The 27,112-nt window shown below is 40.5% G+C and overlaps 1 protein-coding gene across 2 annotated transcripts in view; it reads right to left on the reverse strand.

Moving 5' to 3' along the window:
- COL4A2 (collagen type IV alpha 2 chain) overlaps positions 1-27,112 on the reverse strand; it is a 140,092-nt gene that overhangs the window by 72,573 nt on the left and 40,407 nt on the right. For both annotated transcript variants that reach the window (XM_064646526.1, XM_064646525.1), the window contains one exon: positions 25,209-25,292. In XM_064646526.1, coding sequence (XP_064502596.1) covers positions 25,209-25,292 — 84 coding nt within the window. The remainder of the gene's footprint in view (positions 1-25,208; positions 25,293-27,112) is intronic.

Consider the following 27,112-nt stretch of genomic DNA (forward strand, 5'->3'; position numbering starts at 1 on the left):
CTATCTGAAACACAACCAAAATACAACATCTCCTATTCGGTTATCCTCTAAAGAAATCCTTCTCCATATCACTTTTATGTCTGATCTCGAAATATGGGACTAGGCTGGAGCAGGCTCTCCAGTGTGACAGCTGGGAGAGCTATAGGTGACCAACTCAGAAGGGAGAAGTCTTTGAGTACTTCTGTAATGAATTTTCCTTTCATGGAGTTGGTAGGATAGACAGTCTTTCCACGGGGCAAACTGTAGGGCTCACCCCTAGCTATACGGATGCCTTCTGAGCAGGGGAGACCAGGATTTGTCTTCTAACCTACTCCCTCCTTTTCCTCCAGCCAACTTCTATGACAGAAAAGTCTCTATAGCAAAGGATAGGCACAGAAATCCCGCCTGTGTTGTCCTTCCTGGGCAGTATTTAAGGAGGAGGATGGATGAGTCACTTTTTCCATTTCACAAAAGCATGCAGTTCCATCCTCAGCTCATCCAGTGCCGGCAGCTTTCCTGTGGCCTGGGAAAACCAAGGAAGAGAGCGCTGGATCCCAGTACACACCACCTTCCTCTGTCACCCAGGAAGCCTTACAAAATCATTCACAGAATGGCTTTAGAAAATTATGATTCAGTTTATTTACTAAAATAAGATTTATTTTGCTATGTCCTCCCTGAATTTTTAAGTGGTTTGTTGAAAATCTTCCAAAGGTTGACTCAGGAACCAGACTCGGCTTAGCAGAAATGTTCTTTTAAACAAGTACATAAGAAGCAAAGGCCATTTGCTGCTGACTGGCCAAACTCAAGATGTGATTAAACAATCCTCATGCCCCTTTGCCCCAACTCCTTCACCTTGTCCCTTGAAGTAACGTGGCAGGAAAGGCCCCTTCATCCCTTACTGCCACCACTGGGAGAGGGATGGGTGCTCAGTGCCTGTGGGGAGAGTGGCTGAGATAGCACTGAGCTGCCTTTTTGAACAGCATGCTGGCTGCCCGCAGTGAGGGAGCCGGGCACTGTTATATCTCACAGGCTAACCCGGCTCTCAGACAAACAAAACATTATACTGACAATACCCCAATTCTCTCCATTTCCAGCATCTTTATTCAAACAGGGAGAGGAACACAAACATGACAACCTGTTCCATGACAGCTTACCAAGGATCATGTCCACCACATAAACACTGACATGGAACGGCCTTAAGTTACCTTCCTCTTGTGCAACCTGAGCCCCACTGCATTGAGACTGCTTTTCTCTATGACCCAGATCACTGTTCCCTCCTGTCCCCACTGCTCCTCTCCTCTCCTGGCCTTAGTCCCAGCCATCTACTGCCAGTTCCTATACAAATCACATCTACAACCTTCCTCCTTCTGTCTCCTTCACTGTCTACTCCCACACCCTCCTAAGCCTCTTCACCAAATAGCCACTTGGCAAGAAGAGAATCTTCAGGTTCATCAGGTGCACATTCCTGGAGAGAAAAGCACCAGTTAAAAGAGAAGGGTGGGGTTGGCATGGAATAGCAGGGAGAAAAAGCAAAACAAATAGGCAGTGAAAGCAGGGTAGAAAAGCAATGTAGAGATTTTGGAAATTCCGTATCTGGTAGTATGGATGGCCAGCTGGGTTTCAATGAATCTTAGAGTGAATAAAACTTCCTGCCTTACTTCTACTCTATAACTGGGTCTTAAAGAGGAGTAAGAAAGAAAACAACAAGAAGAAGGTGGCTGGAGTACATTGATAAAAATTTTATGGGCTGTGAGATGCTCTAAAATCCGTCACTGAAAACTGTCCAGAAATACAAAGAGCTAATCTGAGGGCTTGTATTTTTTGTTTCAGCAGAAGAAAGTACAAACCAGACTGAAATCAAAACACAGCTCATTTTCAGGAGACACTGGGTGGTAAGAAACAGTTGTGTTTTGCAAGAATAAGCCATCAAGAAGAGGAATGCATCCTACTTTGATTTTTTTCTAAACATGGATTTGAGGTCGATAAAGGCGAATGAGCTCACCTCCCAGTAGAGATAAAATTCCACTCAAAGAACTGATTAGCTATAAGACAGTCCTCATCATACTAAAACTATTCCAATCAACCCCTCCTCCCAAAACCTTCCCACAAGCTCCCCAACACCACCCACAGTTCCCAGTGCATTGGAAAAGTAGCTGCTGACAAATGGGAGAGCTGTCCATCTACTGAGTTTTCCAAGTGTTATGTTTTGGCTATTTATTGGCATAGTTACATAGCAAATGAACTTCTCACTCACTGATATGTTCCAGCAAAATTTTGACCTAAGCAGAGCATGCCCAGTCATTTTGGCCAGTTGGCAAGGGTTGCTTAAGATTCCTGTTATTTTTACTTTGTTTTGACTGGCTTTGAAAAGGCAGTCCTAAACAGGCTTTTCTCACTTTCTGAAAGCTTAGGGAGCCAAGGAGGTATCATACTGCACATGCAGAAGCTATTTTGTGTCCACACAGTGCCGTGCAATTGCAGGCTGCCACTTATACCTCCTCACTCTGATTTACTACCCAGTTATGAAAACAAGATGTGCTGTTGTGCAATCATTCCCTATAAACTTTGATAAGGGAAATGATATTAAAACCCAGAGGGGCATACAGAGATTTCCACAACTCCTGGTGAATGTCACATTCTTCTCATGCTCCCCACCTTTTACCAACAAGAGACTGAAGTTTCTAACACTTTTCCTAGAAATATTCAGAGCTTCCTAGATGGTGAGGTTCTGACTCAGAATAGAAGAAACTTTCTGGTGATGGGAAAAAAAGAATTGTCATAGTGACTAACAGTCCCTACAGGATTTGTTGCAGAGATAGTCCATGGAATAATTTTCTACCTCGTCAGACTTATACCCTTTAGGTATAGCTCCCACTAACAGGAGTTATTTGGAAATAAAAGTTGCACTAAATATTGAACTACAGTATTTGGATATATACACAACCAAAATCAGATTCAAATCTGAAGAGAGGCCACAGCAACAACATAATCCAAGAGCACAATGACAATTGTCTCAAAGAATCATAGAATTATAGAATAGTTTGAGTTGGAAGAGACCTCTTAAAGGTCATCTAGTCCAACACCCAATGACCCCTCTAATGACTTTTCTCACCTCTGAGTTTTTGAACACTGTAGACAGGCATAAAATACATAAAATAATCCTTATGCTCTTCTCAGTATCGATATGGTTGTGGTCAGACAGTCTAAGTTCAGTTCTGGACACTGCATTTCAAGAGCCAAGAGGAAAACAACAAAGAATTATCAGTAATACAATAAACTTTACCTACAAGTAACAAATGAATGAGTCTGCTCTCCATAAACTGCAATAGCAAAGACCAAATGGGGTATAACACCAGAGATACCAGCACAGGAACTTCAGATATGTTGACAAGCTTGCTGGTGGACTGTGAAATCTCCACCATTGGAGGTCTTTAGGAGGAAGTTAGATCTGTCTGTGTTGGCAACAGTACCAGAAATGGCATACCTTACAGTTTACTGGGACATAAACAAGGAAAAAAGTCCTACTAAATGTAGTAAGTGCTTATTAGTTGTGCTATCTACAAAGCCTCAAAGAGATCAAGGTCTCTGTGTGAAAGGCACTTATATGCACATTGAGTAACAGTTTAGAGAGTTTGCGCTGCAAATAAACAAGAGGGTTGTAGGAGGGAATTGCTGTTATTTTCTTTACTAAGGTTGAGAACCTCAACCACAGTGGTATTATTCAAAAGACAAGAACCTGGTTTGCAAAAATAGTCAGTACCAAACCCTTGCTCCAAGTTCCCTAAGGGGCCTTCAACTTCCACTTACTTACTTCTCACTAAATAAGTATGATGACCAAAATTCAGCACATAATGGATGTAACTCATTGTCAAACACTCCAGAAATCTGTTTTACTTCGGTAACTAAGAACTGAGCTCTCAGAAGATTGACCTTACATGAGTTGCAACAGATTATGAGTCCATGGCTAGGCCAAGAAGGGAAGCAACGTTTCCTGAGAGCTCAAGGCTACAAGCAGGATAGCTTGCCTGGAGGTTGCAGCACCTCCTGCCTCTCATTTCTGCTCATGCACGGACTATGGGCACAACCCAGATACCCATGCAGTAACGACTGAACTATCAGAAGCACATACAGCTGGGCTGAAATCAGTGCTGATTCACTGCAGCAGGGGGATCTGCAAGCTGTAGGATCAGCTGCTGCTTCACGAACTGGCTGCTAATCCATCTAGGAGCAGGGACACATTGATACAGTATCCGTAAGAACGAAACACTTCTTGCTTTTGGTTTTTTGGTAGTAACTCCCCACATACTCCCATGTTATGCAAAGCTGATACTGAGGTTCTTTACTGACAAATAATATGTGAATTGAAGTACCTTGTGTCTGAACAGGCCTAAAAGCCCCAGAACGGCTCTCTAAAGACAATACAGAAATCTAATCTCCTTGGGAAAAAAAAGTGCCATTTCTGATTTTGTTTGTGTGCTGGGTATACATCACTGTAAAGGTGAAGTGGTACACTGTACTAATGACCACTTTTCACTGTATTCTTGACTTACACAGTTTATTGAAAATGTTAAAACTACTTGATGTTAATAAACTCTACTTTTTTCTTCTTGTTCATAATGACAAATACAATCTGACTGACAAGAATGAAGAATGAGATCTAGTGAAGACAATGGGTGAGATGCCCAGCTGATATGAACTGGGATAGCTCCATTTTTCTTCTTGAAGCTAATGCTGATAGTCAGCAATTGTCCAGTAAGATGTGACAGATACTTTTTCCTATATCTACTGTCATCAGAGAGGCTTTGGAAAAAACACGTGGACAAAGAAATGGGAATGTAAGAGAAGCTACCTACAGGACATCTGCCTACAACTGGTCCAAAAAAAGAGGAAGACACAGTGTACAGACAGATCAGAGAGTATTTCTCTTCTTTCCCCACTATGAGCCTTCACTGGTTTCTCTCCAGATCATAGGGAAACTACCAACAATCACCCATATACCTCACAAGCCTCATTTCAAGATCCTGAGTGGATGTCAGTAGCCCTTAAGTTTTGTGGTTACTTTTCAGTTGAGGAGTGAATTCAGTAGAGGGGAAGAGGGATTGTACAGTAAAGGTCACATACATGAGTTCTACAGAATTCACCTGAGTCTTGGGGCTTTGGACTTAAAAAATCCCAGGGGACAGTTTTAGCTTACGAGAGGAACATGAGCTCAAGTCCAAAGTAACAGGAAAACTTGTTTGTTTTCACTCTTTTTCTCAGTATAACTTCTTGTTCAGCAACACTACACAGTGTACCCTAAAATCTAGAGAAAATCTGCCCTACTTTTGACCTAGGAGACTATAAATAAATGTAGACAAAACACAGACAATAGCAGACAACTGCATATTTTTACATATATTACAAGAAATTAAAGCAATATTCTTCCTCACAGAAGTTATTTGTTCCCTTAAGCTCTTGATAACTTTGTGCTTAGTGAAAATGGCTGTGTGTGTGTGGCACTTTAATGTAATGACACAATCTGTAAGTACAATAGACTAAGTTTAAATAACGCTTCCTCACAAAGTTTCGGGCACACAACTAAGGAGTTAAGTAGTTTCCATGTTTGTTTTTCCTGGATCCTGTTCTGAGACTATCTTCCATAGCTGGAAAAGGTCAACATCCTACCATTAATACAACATTATTCCCACAAGCTTCTACAACAAAAAAACTTTTCATAAACAAAAGCCATTTTTTAATGTGGTGCATCAAGAGCCATGTTTACTTGTGCTGTTATTTTGCCAGTACCTTATGGTTTAGAAAAGATAAGGCTATTAGCAGAATTTAAAATACATATTTTTTGATCTTATTCCACATTGGGAATGAAAGAAAATGTTACTAAACTGTCCTCCCAACTTCCTCTCTTGAGAGGTCAGATAACTTGGCAATCTATCACTTCTGAAAAAAAGTATATATATGTGTATTTGAAGGAGCCATGACATGTAAAAAAATTATATACAATCATTCAAAATTTTCTGAACTTTGCTCTGAAAAATAAATAATGCTGACATTAAGAAACCAGTTCGAAGTATTTTATAGTTATTAAAGTAAAGCCCTACAAATCTTCTCATAATCGAAATGCTCAGAGGAATTTCTCTGTTTTGACTTTTAACTCTCTTTGTTCCTATGCACTGGTTGGCAAACGCAGTTCATCTGGGAAATGCACATATATTTATAGTCTTTCCATGTCTTAGCTTCCTGTAAAACTTCAAGAAAATGTTCACAAAAGCAGTACCAAAGTACTCGCATGACATCTGGCTAAAGGTGTAAAAAGACAAAACATTGAAAAGAAGTGGGTTTGTTTCTTTTTTTTTCCTTCACATACAGTTTTTAACTGCAGCACCTATTTGGATCACTTGTTTGTTCCCTAAGCATATGATTCACATCCCTTCTCTCCAGAAAAACAAATGCACAAAACTGCAATATACAATGCGGAACATGAATTCCACTATTTATTCCCTTTAAATTTCAAATCTAATGTGGAAAGAATGTATTGAAATGGTGGTATCTGAATAAGAAGCTGCAGTGTGTGGAATTAAATATATGATAATCCTGAACTCCAAACCCCATAAATTGTTATCTGTTGGTCTACTTGATCTGTCTCTTTCCTATAGTATGGCTTCCAGAAAGCAATCATCAAACTGATGCATGCCATCAGTTACGAGTTTCAGGTGAGAAATGCTCCTGTTGAGTTTTGTGACACGAGGGTACATACAGAAACCTGAAGAGCTGAGGCACTCTTTAAGCCTCTCACACTGCCCACACTGTCAGTCAGTGCTGGGTCATGGTGCAGGTCTGTCTTGGTCTCTGAGTCTCCTGGGGACCTCTCTCTTTGAAAGACTCTTTCCCTCCCCATGCTCCTTTAAGGAAAATAATTTTGTGTCAGCAAAGCAACTTTTGACCTTCATCTGAAACTTGGGCAAGTTACAGACCTTTGTAAAGCTGCATACACTCAGCAAAGCTTTTTACTTTCAGTTGGATGGAATGTGGGAAGGTCCCACGTTTGCTTCTGACTGTGCCCAACCTCTCACAGCTCTTTTGCAGGACCAGGCTCAGTGAAGATGGAGCATCCCATGTGGCTGTGTCTGAGGCATACCCTTGCCACATGCAGGGAACAGCCTGGAGCACATCCAGGGAGAGAGCTGCTGGATGAAGAGGTCAGTGTAGGTTGCCAGATGGAGGTGTCTAAGAAACAAGAAGCAAGTTTTCTTTTCACTACCATAAAATGGTTGGTAATGAAAGTCAGAGAGGAAGGATGGGCCCTGGTGGCACAGGAAGATGGGAACTCAGAGGATAGGAAGATGGGAACTCAGAGTGCCAGCACAAGAAGGGGCCAAGTTTTTGAAAACAAATAAACAAAGAAAAATGTGCAATTGGTGAAAGAGGTACTTCATAGTCAAATGGGGATGCAGATGGCTGAAGTTTCAGTACAGAATAATGCATAAAGAGAATAACAGTTGGAATAGTTGTAATTTTATACTTTTTTGTACATGATTCTGGATTGCACAAGAGATATACGACACATGACTGATGACTGACAAGCAGGTCAGGATTTTGTAAGTGAATTTGTGCTTCTATCCAAGATCAAGTCCAGCACTACCAGGGTGCTGCTGACTGCTGCCTCTTTTGAGGAAGATCTGGAGAGCAGCTGAAGAATAGATGGGGACTACTACCTTAACTGAAAGATACTCAGTCAAACTGAAGGAGTAAGATGGGGTAAATTCCCCTTGAGAAGCTTAAACAAATGCACTGTTCAAATTTCTAATTTCTATATTCGTTTAGTTTTCACCCAAGGATGGAATTTTGTTCAGAGTTCTCCATTAAAAGAGCCCTAACAAAAGCTCAGGTAACCCCCAGCTTAACCACTTTGAAGATGAAGAGACACCGATTTTGCATCCTAAAGATTCAGTTTAAAACCTTGGAGGAAAAAGTGCAAGGGAGTTATCCCTAGGCATCTAGTTGAGACATGTAATACTCCAACCAAAAGGAGAGGGGCAGAACACAGAAAATGATCTTGTATTATACAGATAAAAGTAACATCATTCTGAAGTGGCAACAGGAACACACACAGTTGCACATAACAGAAAGCAAATGTGCAGTCCATATTACTCTGGCTCCATATCCATCAGCCACAAAACAGAAAAACACATATCACACTGACAGCAACAGAGGAGATTACATCATTTCAGGGACACATCTGACTCTGGCTGTAAGAGAATCCAGAGGAGCACAACTGTCAAGCTGGTAAAAACCAACGGAGCATTACAAGCACCATGGCATCAAAGGCACATGCACTGGCCATAGACCAAACTGGACTAAGTTTCAGGGTGCTGAACAAAGCAGGGGATTGTTTCACAACCCCCATCAGAATTTATTCTCAGCAATTTCATCTGCCCAAATATTCAGAAGGTCGATAGGAAGTAAATGAAATTCATCAGTCATCAGCTGGCCAATGCTTCTGCATCCTGGAGTGTTTACAAGTTGTGCAACGTTTCCCCCCTCCAGGAAAAAAATACTTTTTATAAGACAAAATGAAATTTTCTTCCCCCCAATCATTAGTTCTTAATAGCAGTTGGTAGCTGAGGTTTTCTTTGCTTTGTCTCAGTTTACCTCATGACACTTTAGTATCTAAATATTAGTGTTTTGTTTGAAAGACTTGCCTTTTGTTTTGTTTACACATCACTATATATACTCCTGTAATTTTTCTTTTTGACTACCACCCTCTCCTCCTTCCAGCCCATGCTAACCAACTCAAGGAAACTTCTGCTTATTCTGTGATTATGCCAAAAGCTTTGCGTCCATGGAAGGAGGCACTTCTAAGAAGGAAGTCTCAATGCAGTAGATTAATATCTGCAGATGGTTTTATCTCAATTCTCCCCTGACAGTTAAATTTAAGCAAAGATGGCTATTTCCTATTTCCATTACATGAAACTGAAAGGTTCTCACAGAAGGCTAAGCTGGAAGCTTAAGCATTTCCCTCCTGGACCCTTTGGAATGTCTTCGTTACTCCTGCAGCTTTGATTTAAAACACCTGGGTCTTCCCCCGGTCAAATACAATATAATTTGCCTGTGATGCTTCTGCTTCCTTAGAAAACACACTTCAAGCCTCTCGTGAATTCTTAGATGCTTAGTTAGCTCTTAAAAGCCAAAGCTTACTTCTTGCCAAATTTCAATTCTGAAAGCTAATCAGACCAGCAGCCGCAAAAACAAATGATCAAACTAAAAATGTCCTTTCTGCAGGGCTTCAACCAAATTGTGCCTGTTGGTAATTGGTGCGGTCTGTTTGGCAAACACACAGCTGGGGTGGGATAGCTCCCACAACTTTTATATGTGCCTGCAGCTTAAGGGACTCATTTGTAACGCAGGCATAAAAGGTATCATGTACTTGCTTAAAGATGCAGGTTAAGTGAAAGAGGTTACAGGAACCTAGAAATGACTTGCTTTCATACTGAGGGAATTTTGAGGATAAGCTTAAATTTGACCTGTATTTCAACTCATGACAAGATTAGAGACAAAAAACGCTGACCAATCTTTCTGAAAACTGTGGTAGATGTTTGAATAAACACGTTGCAGGAATAGATGAACAATTATAAACTAATACTAGGTATTGAATTTCATTATGGGAATGCTTTTAACTGAATTGAAAACAAAATTGTACTCCACTGGGTATGGATAACAGCTATGTAGCCTCTAACTGCATACACTTCTCAAGATCTTCAACAGAATTTGGTTTAGAGAATATGGATTTGAAAAATCTCAGTGTGAAAAATCTCTCCTTGAAGTAAAGCATTCACAAGTGTCTGCAAGTGTTCCAGCGACTGTAAATACATGACAGAGAATTATAGTTATCCCACAAAAATGAAAAGGACTCCTGTTGATTTAGAACACAGAGGCAGGAACGCATTTAGCTTTACAATTATGACTCATTGCAGGAGGGTTTATTTAGCCAGTTGGTGTTCTGCTTTACACTATGCAAAACACATTTGAAGTCACTTAAGTTACACGACATATATAAATCGGGACAGTTCTCTGTCTAGGACTAAGTACAGATAGAGAAGGAAAATCCTTACACGGAAAAGGCAGAACACAATGCCTGTGAGGGGGAGAGTAAACAGCAGCCCATACTGCAGCTGTGTAAATGCACCAAGGCACAGACTCAGCAGACAATACCATGTGTATATTTATACCAGGGTGTTGGGGCTGTTGAAGCAGCTAAAAATAATCTTTTTTAAAAAGTGTACTTATTGAGAATGGTATTTAGTGTTTATTTAGTTTTGGTAAACATGAGGGGACAAACTGTCATGCTTAGGCAGCACATGCTGAAAGGCAGAACATATGTAGAGGATTTTTGCTGATTAAATGTATATATGACTGATACAATTAGCTAGTAGAAAACATCACTTAATAAAACTACTACTGTGACAGCAGTGAGTATCTTTGATGGTTATACATGCACTTTATGAGACAGGGGAATACTCCTGTGGTAACAGGGTCATGCGTCCCTCCAGTGAGGACTGGATATGCTGAGGAGGGAGATGCAGGGGTTAGGAGGGGTCTTGTCCCCTAAGGGTGAGGATCCCTACCCCTCTGCATGTTTCTTGTTCTGCACACCACGTACCACAGTGGGGCATGGGCTGAAGGGTCCTGCTAAGTTGTCAGTGTTGGCACTCTGGGGCAGTGTCAGGGTCACTTTCAGGAGTAGTCCGAGGACACCTTGATTCTTCCCATGGGTGCTTTCTCATGAAGGAACCCCATCTTCCTTGTCTTGATGGTAGTAACGGATCCAGTAACTCCAACAAACCCATTCTCCACTTCCCATGCATCTGGAATAGCTCAGGCAGCTTTAGAGACATGACACAGAAGGATGGCAGCTTGGGGCAGGAGAAGCAAGCCTGTTCTCCAGTGCACTTAACTAAGGTTACCACTGCAGATCAGCCCCTGGACATGCTTGATCCCATGGAGGTGCCCTGCACCTTTAACATCACCACTCCAATACATACCATTCCCCTTCTCAAGAGATGCTTGAGTCATTGTGCCGGATTGAAAATATGTCACTACATGCCTGCCAGGCCCTGAGAAAATAGCTCTACAGATGCAGAGGTGAGTAGCTCCCTGTTGAGACACTGACTGTGGCTCTGTGCATGGACCCACTCATGATCTTAGATTTACAGGTCTACATGGTCTACTTACCCTCCTCTGCATTTTTGCCTGAAAGCATAGGAACAGTTCATTTTTTTAACCAGAATTTTGTCTAGTGGCCAAAGGTGTACCAGCAGGTATATTTTTTGATGACACTTTTCAAATGGCTTTACAATTTACCAGATGGCTTTCTTTGACATGGTTCTTGTCCTCAGGTTGCTCTGCTGTTTCCCTGGGGAGTATAATATTTTTCTCCCATCTCCTTTGATGATAAAACTCTATTCAGCCTTGAGAAAATTTTCTGGTCCTTTCCCCCTTCTCCATTCTGCTGAAATCTGGATCTCTCCATTGATTTCTCTAATTTTAACACTGTTGTTTAACTGGATAAACTGACTTCTATTTTACATTTATATTTCATAGCACATCTACAGCATTTGAGAGTTCACTGCATGGATGTTTCAAACCACACCATAGGATCTTGGCAGTTACATGGCTTCAGAGATTTTATATACATATATCTGACGCACAGAGGAAGTAATTAAACCACATGGACCTCTCCCATACAGTAGGAAGCACAACACAAATCTTCTCACTTGATTTATTATAACCTTATGTCATTTAGCAAAACCAACTCTGCAACTGTTTGAAAGAAAGAAGCCAGCTGAGAAGGAGAGGGAGGACCTGTACAGGGAGCTGTGGCTCAGGCAGTCCTAAGCAGTTGTATGTGCCTGTGGCCATGCAGTGCAGTCAAGACCTTGCTGGCAGCACCAGGTATGAGTTAGCAGAGTGAAACTCCGCAGTTTGGTTTGTGAGGCATTGTAACAACAAGAAAAACAAATGGATCTGTCCTCAGTCTGCACAGGGGACAGCAACAGAAACTTCCCTGTCACACAGGGGGAGCCCATCCCTTCTGTAACCTGCAGTCTTGCTCTATGAGGAGAGGTTGAAGAAGGACAAGACTGGGCTCATGCAACGTAGCCTATCCTGTCTGCCAGGCACACTGATGGTGGGGGAACAGACCTATGGTGCAAAGTCCCTTGCAAATAAAAATGGAATAAAATAAAAGCTGTGAAAAAGGGTGCAAGATGGTGTTACACTGCACATCTGTGCCAAGCACATGGAGGATTGTGCTCTGTGATGGAAAGGGAGTTAGTCTCACAGTGGTAAGGGAAATTCTGCAGTAGCAGCACAGTCATATTTGAACTGAAGAGTTTCCTGTGGAAAAAAACATTTTTTCCCATAAATCTGCATGCCAATGCATACCCTTATTAAATACTGGAATAATGAACATATATGGGTCCAACACCCACAGCATAATGTGGTCCCTTTGCTGTTGGAGTCCCTGCCCACTGGAAAAAAGCTGTCACTGCCCCTCTGCATGATGCCACCTCTGCCATAACCCTGGAAGTGCTAGCAATGCTCTTGGTACCGTACAAAGAACCACACGCAAACAGCAAACAGCTCCTGTCCAAGGAGTTTACATCTTAACACAGACAAGCCCTGACAGCTGTGAAGACCATACCATCCTGCATTACAGGAGGGAGAGCTCATCTCACAGAACCAGCTTCTCTCATTCCTCTTCCAGGCTATCAAGAAAGGAAGTCCCTTATGGAAAGCATTTAACACAAAACCAGTGGTGAAATGGAAAATGAGAAGATGTTGCATGCTTGGGAGTGGATTACAGAAAGGTCATCAAAGAAAGAGAGAAGTAGGGGATCTAGAAACTGAGAAACAGCCAAAGGATGGTTTATAGGGAAAAAGGATTATTTAGATCAGAAGAAAATAATACAGAATATCCAGGTCTTTATTTGACTGGACAGAAGACTAGATAGGTTGCTATAACATGAATGGAGTGAAACAACATGTGTGCTGGGGAGAATAGTGAGCACAACTTTCTTTTTTGCTCTTACACCTATACTATGCTTTTCCAACAACTTTAGGGACGAATAAACCTGCTTTTAAAAAAAGTTAATAAGGGTTTACAGTATCTATTTAACCAATAATACTGTATTTGCAAAAATTAGTTTTACTAATAAGATAAGCAATAGTTAGACACAGAATTTCATTGAAAACCATGATCCATACTGAAAAAAACCCCCAAAACCAAACCCACAAAAAACTCAAAGTGCTTTTCTTTGTTGAGCATCTATGATAGCAGTAGACAGAAAGGAATCTGATGGACTAATACAATCTTTTCACAGAAAAATAATTTTAGCCTGTGGGAGAAAAAATGCTTAACAAATGTTTTACTTGTTTGGGCTTGCAGCTTATTCATTGTCTAGAGCTGTTCTCCATGCCTAAAATACAGACATCTATCCTTCAAGGTCTTCTTTCTACATGCTCCCAAATTTAATATCTAATTGTAAGATATTTTAACACTTGTTATCCTTTCCCAGATCAGTGTAGTGGTAGCACTTATGTATACTTCAACAGTCCAGTTCACATCGAAAAGTACATGGAAATTATGTACAAACTGAGGTAAATAAGGGACATTCATTCTCTTAAGTGTCAGTAAGAAAATGCTGAGAACAGGCTCAGTCTGCCTCGGCAGATACTGTTCGTGATGACAGCCTGCCCATTCCCACATTCCTGGTCTCTCCAGGTCAGACTCAAAGGATTCCACTAATAGTTTGGTACTTACCAAAGCAGACAAAAGGAAAATGGGTCAATGTTACTTGCTCCCATGTGACAAAAATACAGAAAATAGAAACAAGCACCATTTGAGAAATTTGTAAAGCCTCAGACATATGTCATGAGAAACATTTACAATCTCTAGAGTATAATTTAAGCGCTAAAGGATGACCTGGATTATCCCTCTTGGATGCCTGTGAGAGCTACCCAGTCACAGAGCAAAACTATCATCCACTCGCTGCTCTTTCTTTAAACTCATGCTCACAGTAAGCAGAAATTGCAAAACTTGGCTGAAAGCATCAAGAATATTTTTGTGCAGTAGTTGCACTGTCTGACTGCTAGAAGTCAAAGCCTGAAGGTCTAACCAAATGGACAGCACATTTGTCTGAAAACAATCCTGACAGTGCATTTCATTTCTGTAACAAAGTGTAATTTATATGTGAAAGCCAAACAAAAAGATCAATGATACATGAGAACGTACTGTGCTATGCAGACACTATTGACTAGAATGAGTGGAGAGGTTACAGATAAGTCAGAAAATTGCTTAACTGCAGGTGCTTATTTTCTAAATAAGGTAAAATATACTTTCAGGATTTCGTAGGAAGACAGGAAGGGGAAAAAATGCTGTTCAAGAAAAAAGATATGGCAATTTTTTAAATGGTCGTTAAGTACATCCAAAGGGTTCTTATCCCAGCACTGACTATTGTGACCAAAGTTAACTTTGCACTACTCATCTCCAACAAGTTTCCTTTCTATTTCTTCACTACAGTTAAATTTTCTAGAGTTAAATTTTAAGTCTTGTTTGAGCTTCTGCAATAAAGTGGTTCTTGATTGCTTACTGTGACTTCTCTTGCTTTTTTTCTCCATCTCTCAATCAAATTTGTGATATGCAGATGGCCAAATGTCCTCTTAAAAATGTTGCCTCAAAATAAATTCCTAAAATACCAGTGAAATACCTTCTCAGTTTATTAGCAAACTGCCATAAGATTTGTTTTCTTAGAGTGTAACAAGCCCATAAATCAACAGAATACATAGGTAATGCAAAAGGCATTACAGTGTAATTTCAAACAGAAGAGCTGAATCTACATTACAAAGAGTTAATCCAGCATATTTACTTCGGTCATAAATTTGTTTAAACTACAACCTTAGTATTCATTTTGATTGATTACACTAATTCTTGAGCTTTGCCCAATGCTGTTGAATTGTTCTCCTGTCACACCAGCTGAGATTGTAAAGGTTTTTTATATAAGCTTGTAGAAGTATCTGCACACATTTAAGCTCAGGCTGTAGCGAGAAGGCACAGTATCTTGTGAATGCTGCTTACCTGCACTTACTTTGCTGGAGATAACATATATCAATCCAGGGAAGTTTAAAAAGATTAAGCTGAATATGGAAATAAAAGGTGAATGTGTCCTTTTGACTACCTTCCAGTCAAGTATCATTCTTTTTCTCCTGTATGATTGATTTGAAAAAGTTTTGGAGGAATTTTGCTTTCAGGGCTGGAGCAAAATACAGGGAGTACAAATTGTTAGCATGGGATGGGCTTAACAACACTGTAGTCCTTTAGATTACAAATAAATACAATTTCTATAGGTTACTTATGGAATCAAACAATGTTTCACATCTGGCTGAAGTAGAAATGTTCTGCAAAAGAATAAGAAGGAGTAAAAAAATAATTTTTGGTCAATGTGCATATTTTGTTTGATTTAAATAAAGTCTCCATTTGAGTTTATTTTATGTTTTAAATATTCTTTATAATATTCTCAACATTTACAAATGAAAATGTGATGTGGCATGTACCGTCAAACAAAATACCCTGCTTTTTAAATATATTTTAATACATTTTTAATATATTTTACATTTTTTATTTGAAACAGATTCTGAGGAAGACCTTTCACTGATTTCCCAAATGTCAGATTTTTTGTAGAATGCATATATGAAAGGAGGATCTCATGCTTCTTGCTCATGGGAAAGTTATCTAACCTCCATCCACCAGTTCAAAAAGATCTCTGATGTTGATTAAACATGTATAAACAGAGTTTAAGAAAAAAAGAAAACATGCATATTTCACTTAAAAAAATGTCAGGACAAATGTACTAAAGAACAGGAATTAGCAACCAACACAACTATCCCACTGCATGGTTGGTCGATAGTCAACGTAGCCCAGGCTAAGCAATTTTCATTAAATAAAACATTAGATCATAAAGTAGGTATCAAGTTTCAGACTGACACGAGTTCAAGTTCTATCAAGCAAACAGGGTACCCTGCCTGCCTTTGGTAGCAAACTCAAAAGATTACGGGCCTATTTACTGCTAACAGTTCACACAGTTAAGCTTTATGCCCATGATTTAGATGCCTATGGAACAATATCAAGACTTGCAGGATTCATGTATGCTGGAAAGATCTTGTAAGGCTGTGTTTTGAAAGAATAAACTTAAATGAAAGCATGAATTTGAAACTACCCTCAAACACGTGTGTAAAAGAAAACTGTACTCGTGTATCTGCAAGCAGAATTTAGCTTCATACTGTTCAAGTGTTTTATGGTAACACTTTTCATTTCCTGTCTTTTGCCATCCTTGGAGCTGCTCTCCACTATTACCATGACCAGAGAAAAAAAGAAAATTAAACCTCTAGTACCATACCAGACTTGATCACACCACTGAAAGAATGAAAGGTGCCTTCCTGTCCATGCATAATGATCATTAATACCATAGGCGTTTTAAATCTCTTGCCATTACAAATACCTCCCCCAAATACCTCCCCTCTGAGGGCAGCTCTTCTTCCTAGAAATTTCCACAGTTAACCTTGGTATACGAAGCAATGTGAAATTTTGAAGCACCCTTTTTTGATACTTATATCCATTCTGCTGCAGATTCTGACAATACTATAAAAGATATATGATCCAGTTCACTCCTGAAGTTTTGTTTATGGCAAAAACTGGAGAGCAAACAGGACATTTTCCAAACCATTTCTGTTTTGGGAAGGTAAGAATCAAAAGAGAAAGACAAGCAAGGGCAGGCCTCTGGAAGGTACATAAGCTTTGTGAGATTTTGGCTTGTGTGATCAGTGGCGTTTCTTTCTGGTGGTGGGTTCATGTTTGGATGTTTGCTGGTGGCTTCCTGCAGATGTCTGAAGGGCATATGAGCTGTCATGGTGGATCCTTAAATGAAGGAGATTGCATCAGCCTGTATAGAGAGGTTTAGGTCAGCTTGCCTTCTCCTCATGACTCCCAGGTACATCTCAGTGAGGCCAGATCTTCCTTGTTGCTACTAAGTTTAATATGGGTAGAGTAGGGAAAGGGAAAAGTAATGCCTATCATCTCTCAAACAAGAAGTTATACTAACACAAACTTTCAAGAGCTAACAAATTGCAAGCTCAGGATGCAGGCAGAAGATAAGCATCAGAACAGAGACCTCTTGGTTTGTTGCAAAGAGAGTGCCAGTTGTGTTACTGCTGATCCCAGAGGCAGGTTTTGCATATGCAGCCCCTGGCCCTAGCAGAAGTCCTGATTTTTTCTCTAGATGAAAGACAGGCTGAGCTGGAGGGAAACAGGTCCACAAGGCCTGCCAGAATGTGATGGAGCAGTCCAGTTTCTGCTGTGGCTCCCCTCACATGGCCACCATCAAAAAAACTCCCACAAAACCTTGATGTTGATCTAATAAGTATTTAGGGGTAGTCAGTCAGAGGGAAGGTGGATAATCAGCTTGGAACAAGGGATCAAATCTCTGATAAACTCAAATCTCTAGTTGATTATAATCTGGTAGAAGTCTTAGTAGTGTGGTACAAGGGAGGGACCAGTGGACACAGTCTATATTATACCACTGGTGAGAGAGCAGAACAGGGATGTCCTAGGGATTAACTCAAGGCAGCTGTGTGGGAGACTGAAGTCCTTGCCAACTCCGTGGAATAAGAGAGACCTGCATAGGAGGAATGGACAAGACTTGTTCCATACAAAATGGAACAAGGCTGTTACTACTAAGAATTAAAAAGTTCACAGAGAAATAGTTAAACTAGAAACAGGAGAAGACTGACAGCCATGGAGCACCTGGTTCAGACTGAACGAACTTGTGAGTGAAAAATGGCTAATGCTCAGTACATTCCTGAGAAGGCAAGGGAGGAAATGAATGGTCAAAAGTTGTTAAATGCTTCTACAGCAATGCTATAAGATCCACAAAACAGGATTATGGAATTACACTACTTGGTAATAAATGACAACCCTGATATAACAGGCATCTCATGCTTGTTAAAGTAGGATAATCAGTGGCATACAGAGTTACTATACTAGTCTGTCTGCTTTACAGGAGTGATAGAAAATCACAGCCAGGGCAATGGCACAGTATGTGAAGACTACAACAAAGGGTTACAGAAAAAAATACTTGGGGCAGAGGGGCACATTAGGAAATCCTTGTGGGTGGAAATAACAGAAAAGTAGGACTTGGTTTGTATTTAGGATTCCCCTGCTAAAGACATCAATAATTAAATACTTAGTGAAATTAGAGGAGCTGCAAAACTAGGTCAGGTAGCAATATTGGCCCATTCCAACTACCAGCATACTGTCAGGCGCAATGCCTCATCCAGATGAGATAAGGAGGTAAAAGTTTTGGACGCAGCAACTGACTTTTTCTTAGAGCAGTAAACCCTTGGACACATCAGACAGGATGCTGCTCTGGGTTTAGTCTCTGTGTTTAGTGCTGCACAGGACCTGCTTTAAGAGGTACTGTTGGGAGAACTGCTCTGCAAGAATTTCACAGTAAAACTGAACTTATTGCTGTAGTGTAGTGGGATGGAGTAAGCAAAACAAATACATCACACAGATATCCAATTTCAAGAAGGGGAAATACATAAAAATCACAAAAATAGTAAAAGCCTAAAAAAGCAGTCAAAAAGGCAAGAAGCCTAAAGCAACCTGGAGGCTTTTCAAAAACACTGTATTAACAATCCTGGTAAACTATGTGTCACATATCAAAAAGAAAGTAAAACGGTTCAATAAAAACCCCGCATAGCTCATAAAAAAAGCTAAGGAGGCTATTGTAGGCAAAAGGGTTGGTATTTAAAAAACTGCTGAAACGAACAGGAAAGCCCATAAGAAACAGATTAAGAGTAAATGGCAACTAGAATGGCTAAAAATGAATGAGAAAATTTTGCAGAAGACAATCAAGCTGACAGTAAAAAGATGTTTAAAGAAAAACAAGAAGTCATCAAGGGAAATAGCAGTACACGTGATGCCAAGGGCTTACAAGGAGCACTCAGGGATGATAAGGCCATAGCAGAGACACTTAGTGACTTCTCTGCATAGGTCTTTACTGCTGAAGGTGTTTGAGAGGGTCCCAGATCCAAGTTATTCCTTGAGACAGATTAACTTCAGGTAAATATAAAGGAAGTAGATAAAATAGGTAAGGCAGGTGTTTCTAAGTGAACAGGAGTGGGGGCATTCATCTGTAACTTCTGAAGGAACTCAAGTATGAAACTGCAGAACCGCTGGCCAAAGTGTGTAACTCAACATTACAAACTGCCACTGCACTAGTGGGCTGGTGCCAACCAAGCTTCCATGTGGAAAAGAGGCTCAAGAGGAGAGCCTGTGAACTGTGGGCCAGTTTATTTGACCTTCCTGCTTAGCAAGGCAGTAGTGCACCTTAAAGAATACAGTAACTGAGCACAAGGATAAGCATGGTAAAGCAAGCCTTAGTGACTGTAATATATTTGGATTCTCAAGACTATTTTGATAAACTGTTCTTTTTTAGGAAGAAAAGAATAGTACCTGATGGTCATATTTCAAAATGGAGACAACAGCAACGGGTCCTCTCAGATGTGTGCTCTAACTGGTTTTAGCAAAGATTTCATCAGTCATCTGCAGAAGAGACTGAACTGTGAAACATTGGAGTCTATAGATGATACTAATCTCTCTTAGTTTGTTAAATGTGATGCTGGTGATGAGGAATGAGGAGATCTGGTGATCTCTCATGCTCGGAGATCCAGAAGGACCCCACTAAACTGGGTGGGCAGATAGGCTTCAGTGTTGGGGAACATCAGGAATGATACTGAGAAGAAAACGATGGGTGTCAATTTGCTCAGCGCATCCATAATCCTGTGTTCTGTATACACTTCTGGTCTCTTGCAGAAGAGAGAGTAGAATGAAGGGACTAAAGGTTGGAATGTTGCCTTCAAAAGAGAACTTAAAAAGGTGGAGACTTGTCCTTTTGGACAGGAGAAAAATGAGAGGGAATAAAACTGAGAATTACAAAATTAGGGAAGCAGTGAGCAACATAAACACAGAACTGCTCCAAGTCTTACAGTACTAGAAATAGCATGTACTCAATGAAACCAAAGGGAGATTTGCATAGAACAGGTCAGAGAGTGATTTATATAATTTATATAATTTGAGACATGACTGACATAATTTGAGTAGTGAACTCCTTTGTGCCACTAGAGGTTGTGAAGACACACAGTTACAGCAGCTTCAAAATGATTAGACAAATTCAGGGAAAAACACAGATACTAAAGGAACATATAAATTGGGTTATCTTGGGTATAAGTGAAATGGACTGCAGAAAGCTGCCAGAACTCTGTGCTCCCCATAAACAGCATCTCTTACTGCCACAGTTGGGAACAGAGTAGTGGGCTACATGTATCACTGGTCCAGTTTGAGAAGATGCTTCTTATGTTCTAATTTTGCATAAAAAGGGTATATAAAAAGATTTCATCAGATATATCAGCTTACACTAATAAAGAGTTAGAAGGAGCTACTGCCATTATACCAGCTTAGAAGCCAGTTAATTGTGATGTACAAGAATTACACTAACAGTTGATAAAATTATTTTATTGGATTTAAACATCTCCCTAAGATATAATAACAGAATTCGGGTATTTATGTGTAATATTTTGTTGGTGTGGGTTTTTTTATTTTTTAATTATGATGAAAAACATCTAGATTTAGCCCATGTGTTAAGATTTAAACTTCTATGGAAAATGCTTTTAAGTGAATATCAGACACTAGATTTCCCAACTGTATGGCATCCAAAAGCAGACAGGAGTAATTATAGATGAATTGGTAATAGCTTACCCATGGCCATTGCATTAGCAAAAGCAATATAACAGATATTTGTAAGAGAGTTCTACTGAGCCCTCATGCCAGTCTTGGTTAAAAAGGAATGTTCAGGCATTCCCAAAAATGGCCTTTATGGGGGGACAAAAAGCTGTCTTTTAATTTCAGTTTCCATTATTCCAGCCCCTTGCAAAAACAATGGCTAAACGGCTTGAGCACTGTCAGACACTTGACTCAGAAAGTACAAAGAGAGATTTCAAAAGAGTGCATTTTCTCACTCTACAGAAAGATCAAAAAGATTTTCACTCACTTCCACTTTCTATAAAGCCTTCTAGGTTGGTTATGAAGTGAGGCTGATTATGAACTTCAATAGGTCAAACAGTTGGCCATTGTACTGAAAGGAGTTATCATTTCCTATGTAAGTGCATTAATGTTTAACAAATTTTAAAGGCACATATATTGTTCCCTGACCAATATAGAGTCTGCAAAGGACTATAAATATCAAGATTTTAGGAGTTGCAATAAAAATCTAGAGGAAAAAGAACGAAAACAGATGATTTTAATCTGGGGGGTTTTTTGTTCCTTTAATCCAGTGTTTCTGTTTCATTCAAAACAGAATTTCAATACCGTATCAGTGTTTCCCTTTACTCTTTTCCCTCTTACTCACGCATCTGGGTACTCATTACAAGATATTCTCCACATGTAGCATAGGGAAAGGGTGAGTCTGTTGTCTTAGGAGAACAATTTAGGAAAAATTGTCTTAGAAGAAAATGAGAAGATGAATCTGTCTCATCTTAGGGAGAAGATGAGTCTGTTGTCTTTCCTCTCCCTTTTCACTCTGTGCCTTCCATTGAGGCTTATACCATGCTTTCTTTACATGTGGATTTGAACACTCCTTCAGGAGCTTCAATTCTCACTGCAACATCACTGAGCTTTTTGCCAGCTGTGAGAAGGGGAGATGAGGCAGAGGGTGATTCCCAAGCTTGGCTCCTGCAGCCCCAGCTCCAACCACCTGCCTAATTGCAAGGTATGGTTAGATAGATTGGATATTCGTAACCAGCTAACAGTAAATACAATGGAAAATAACTAAGCTGCAGTGAAAAAGAACAAAGGCTAGAGTGTCATTAGAGACTAGGAACAAAAAACCAACTTATGGAGGAAATTCCCTTTACTCTTTCTACTCAGAAGGTGTGAACTCAAAAGCAAGACAGGAGGTGGGAACATGTGTGGCCCAAGAAATATTTGTTCAGAGACTCTTCTCCAAGCAACAGCTCGGTATTTGCTGTGAATTGCAAACATGGTTATCAGGAATGTCCTGATTCTCTAACATTTGAATTGGACCAGTTTTCCTCCTGGGAATGTTTGCAGGTGTTCTCAGAACACTGGGAGCAGCTTAGACGAGAAGCAGGAGGTTGCAGGCTAACTGTTGCCTTTGCCTAGCTGCAGAAGCTCCCAGACCACTACAGCGGGTAGATGTCACTTCTGCTGTTTTATTTTTCTGTCCCTACTGGATTTCAGCTGTGTCTGAGCCCAGGGAAAGTTTCAGGGCTGAACCCAGCCAAAATAGGATGGAGGAAAAACTAAAACCACATATCTTTGTCCAGTAGGGCTGCTAAGTGCGTGCATTGATTTCTGCTAAGTTGCCTTTTGTCCCTAGAAATTGCCCGTGTGAAGCACAATTCAACTTTCCTGTGTCTTCATGCCTACACTTATCAGTCCTGAAACAAAAGCAATGTAGACAGAAGCACAGGGCTTCCAGCTGTCCGGTGCCTGGAGACCAGACACAAATCACCAAAGCCTGGCTGAATCCTCACGCATCTCAACAGTGCCTCTCTGCCTGTAGCAGAGAGCCCCAGGAGGTATCAGTGGGCATATTTTGCAAAAACCCCTTTCTACAAAACAAAAGTAATTGGATTAAGACAACTAATAAGCATCTTTACTCAAATGCTCTATCTTAAGACTGCAACTGAGTCAATGACAGCAAATGAAGTAGAAGCACACTTAAATAAAGAGTAGGCATTTCTTCAGACCTTTACTCCTTTCATAGTTTGCAACTGTATTTACCACTTCAATGAATTCTCTTCACTCAACAGCTGCTGATGTGCATTCAGTAGCAGGAATCCAAAGAAAGTGCTTTTATTTGCCTGGTTTTGGAAGACCTGTCATGAACAGACTGAAATTCCAGGGGACGGTAGGGCTGACAGCAGGCTGCAGACCTTGGCAGCATTGCTCCCAACTGAGTTCCAGGTGTCCTGCAAGTGACAGCTCTGAAGCATCCAAGATGGAGAGTCACTGCAGCAGCAGGCTCTGACAGACTGCTTCAGTCACTCTTACAAGTGCAAACACGCAACATGTCTATTGTGCATGTAATGAGTCACCTCGAACAGAAAACGTGTGTCGTGCCAGATTATACAGAGGTTTTGTGAAAATAAATATTCCCATTGAGGATTAGCATGAGACCAAAAGCTATGCCAAATTTGACTAGACTCTAAAGGCCAATCTTGTTCCTTAAACCAGATGTTTAACAGAGGTTGTGACATCTGAAGAGATCAGCAGACAGAAAATACAGGCAGTGTATGCTAAGTCAGAATGAGATGTATCATTGTAGGGAGGTAAAATACAATTTTTCCAGTGTTATAGAATTCTGTAAAACCCTTTTCCCGATACTTCTTCACATCTTGCACAATTAACTACAAGCAGCAAAATATAATTTATATTCTGTATTATACTCCTTTTCTATTTTTGAGTATCTGTTTAAAGGGAGGCCAGTGTGATTAGTAAGTGGGGTTACTTACTTTCCTGAGATAAATTCAAGACTGAGAGTGGCAAGCCAGTACATAAAATCTGGCCTCACCTCTCAGTCTAGATGGTAAGTAACTCACAGGGAGCTTCTCATCAGTGGCACCTGACTGGTTCTCTACTCTGGCAATTTTACATTTTCAGCTTTTCTAACCTATGCAGTTACTTCTGTTTAACTACCTCTTTTTTCTTGCAGACTTGGCAACTTGAAATTGAAGGTTACATGAAAAATATTTCAGTCACAAAAGTTGGTAGTTTTGCAACAGATATTTTCATGAACTCTAGTGAGCATCTTACAGCATCAGGTTTTGACTTTGAGTCAAAATTGGGAAGTGGCAAGAGGCACTTGCCAAACTTCATGTGCTGGATGATGAAGGTAAGGCAGTAACAGCTGGAGGAAGTCCCATGGGAAGCTGCATCTTGGGGTAGAGCTTGTTTGTCCTCAGCTTCATCATTTTGCCATTGAGTTATTGTAATGGAAAGCAGATCATGAGCAGCTCATGGTCAGGGGATGGGAGTATAACCATCACAGTCCTCATGGCATGATAACCTCAGGATCATCTGACTTCCATAGAGACACCAGGACTTCTGCTGTAAACAAGAGTGTTCCTTTCCTCCCACCTACACTGTGACTTTCCTACCACCTCTGTCTCCACTCAGACGTGGAGTCAAGCTTGAGGAATGCAATGGGAATGAGGACTGATGGCCTGCTGCATGGAGGGAAGGCAGAGGACTAAAAAATCTTATGAGGTTTATGATAGCAGAACAACAAGCACATGACCTGCTGCCACATCTCTTGCCTAACCTATTCTTAGAGATGGGTGGATGGAAAAGGCTGAGTCACTGTCTCAGCTGCAGAAGACCAAGCTGTACAGAAGGAGCCTGCCAGCCAGGGCTCCCAGCCATACAGCATAGGAACTGCCCTATTTCTCAGAGATCTTCGTGGCAGGTGGCTAATCCCCTCCACCCCATCTCCTTTCCTCTGCCTCATTCCTCACTAGTCCTCAAAACAAAGAACAGACTATCAGCCACAACGTAATGCTCGAAGTCCTAAGCAGTTCCCTTCCAGCAGGGATTTCAGGTTTTGCATGCTTTCCTTCTTGCTTTAGTTTCTTCTTGCTTTAGTGGAAATCACATAGAATCACAGAATTGTTGAATCATTTATGTTGGAAAAGCCCTTGAAGATCATCAAATATATGTATCCCATGCATGTATGGGGTATCTTTTCAACAGATAACATTTCATCAGAAAGACTTCAAGAATATTATTGAGTGATTTTGTCCATATTCATTTAGCATATCCATTTAGTGCAGAATCCAATGACGCTATAGAACATAGCATCCCTAAAATTCTGATCTGATCAGCTTGTCATGGCCATCAGGTCCCTGGGCTACATTTCATAACAAAGTATTTCTTCAAATCTACAAGCTTTTGAGAAAGTAAAATGAAACAGTAGGAACTTTTTCCTGAAAAAGAATAATTGTTTTAATAATCTTAGCAGTCTGATGGAAGTCTACCTATAGCAAACAGCATTAAACTGGTACCATCAAGAATGTTTTAAAGGAAAAAAAATGTTACTTACACGGCTTCCTTTTTCAGGGAAACACTGACATCCTCCACTGCAGTCTCTGCCTCCACATGGTCCTGTGTAACTCTTCTTTCCACCCTGCAAACCAGAACACACATAAAACAAAAGTTAAAACATATCAGCTAGAATACCTGGCACAGCACAATAAGCTTTGATTAGCAGACTCTCTGGGAACTGCTCAAGCAAAGACCAGGATCAGATCTAGGATTTACAGTTGAAACCTCTTTAATCTATGCTTAGAAGCAGCCATGAGTGGCTTTCCAGTTCTCAGAGATCAGCATCAAGAAATATAAGGTTACTTCATTCATTTCCTCCACATTTTCAAAACACTACAGCTCCACACTAAGCAGTATCTCACACATTTTTTTGACACATGCAACAGATATGTCATGGAAGTGCAGCTGTTTGGATTCTTTAGGGACACAGACTAAGTCCCAGGTCACAATGCAGTACACCCTTCTATGCATGTTCTAAATCGTCGCTGTATTTTGAAATATTTATGGGTGGACATAAAGAAAGGTGTAGATATCATGTTCAAAATCATAAGCCAAACTCCTGCCTTCTCCTCTTCAACGGCTGCCTATTCTGGAGGCACATAAAACTTTCTAGCAACCAACCACTGTGATTTAGAAGATAGACCTAGCTTAAGTAGATGGTTCCGGTTACATCTCTCGTGCTTGTCCAGAACTACCTTGGCCTGGGTGGCAAATAAATGGATCACAAAATATGCACCACTCCACACAAATCCTTGGACTTCAACAGGCAGGCCAGCTCAGATTATACTTAGTAAGTGCCTGCATGAAACACAGCATCCACAGTCCTGTTCAGAAACCTGAACAGCAGAGTTGCTGTGCATGCTGTGGTACGACTTTTATAACTGTAACTTAATAATTAGGAATACTGTGAAGACCAGCCTTCATCCCACCTAAACCCAGGGTTCTGAATGCTGAAAGTGCCCCACAGTCTAGTAAATAATCTGGAAAAGGACAAAAGGATTTCTTGTCACTACTTCTGAACATGGCTTGCCCCATAGAGAATAATTAATACAGTCAGAAGAAAAAAGAGAATGACTGAAGTCCAGTGGCTACTGTAAGCCACAGACACTTACTCAGGGCACTTCACATGCACTGCTCCTTAGAGCAAGGCAACCCAGCTGTAGGGAACAGAGTCAGGCTCTGTGTCACTTGCTCCCTTCCTGGCAACCTGATTCAAATGGTTCCTTCACTCTTTCTTCCTCCTTCATAGATTGAGCACACCATCTCATGAAAGGGAGATGAAAGGGGTATAAACAAGCCTCCAAAACAGGATAGGTGCTCTGAACTGCTATGCTGTTGCTTAAATAGGCAGTGATGCTGCTGTTCCTGCCTCTAGCTCTGACTTAAGGAGGTGAAACACAGAGAGGGACCAATGCTGCCATGCTTAGCATTTTTCTTATGGCTCTAAGCAATCCCCTAGTCAACACCTGAGGTTTTTGGGTTACATTTCTCAGGTATCCACTTCTGTCTCCCCACTACCTGAAAACACAGCTTTGGATTTGTATTCCTCCCCAGGAGCCAAATGAATAAAAGGTATGGAGCAGGCACCAAGCATTGACAAAGTCCTTCTTTGGTTATATTTGTACAGCAGGCTCTTGATCTTATGACAAGCAGTAATATGAAGTTCCTAAAACACGTTCTTATGCTTGCATGAGAATGTTCATGTCTGTATCCTAACTATTTTTATAAATAAAAATACTTTTTTTCAACATTATATTTAATTCTCATGTTTAATGAAAGAGGTAAGGTTTTCATACTGATAAAAGAGGTCCACAGAACTGAAAACATGCCCTGAGCTATTTAAAGGTTAGGTGTTTAATTCAGGAAATTATTTCATGGATGTAACAGTGTTCAATGTCATGT

This window comes from Pseudopipra pipra, chromosome 2 (genome assembly GCF_036250125.1).
Source record: "Pseudopipra pipra isolate bDixPip1 chromosome 2, bDixPip1.hap1, whole genome shotgun sequence".
Lineage (NCBI taxonomy): Eukaryota > Metazoa > Chordata > Aves > Passeriformes > Pipridae > Pseudopipra > Pseudopipra pipra.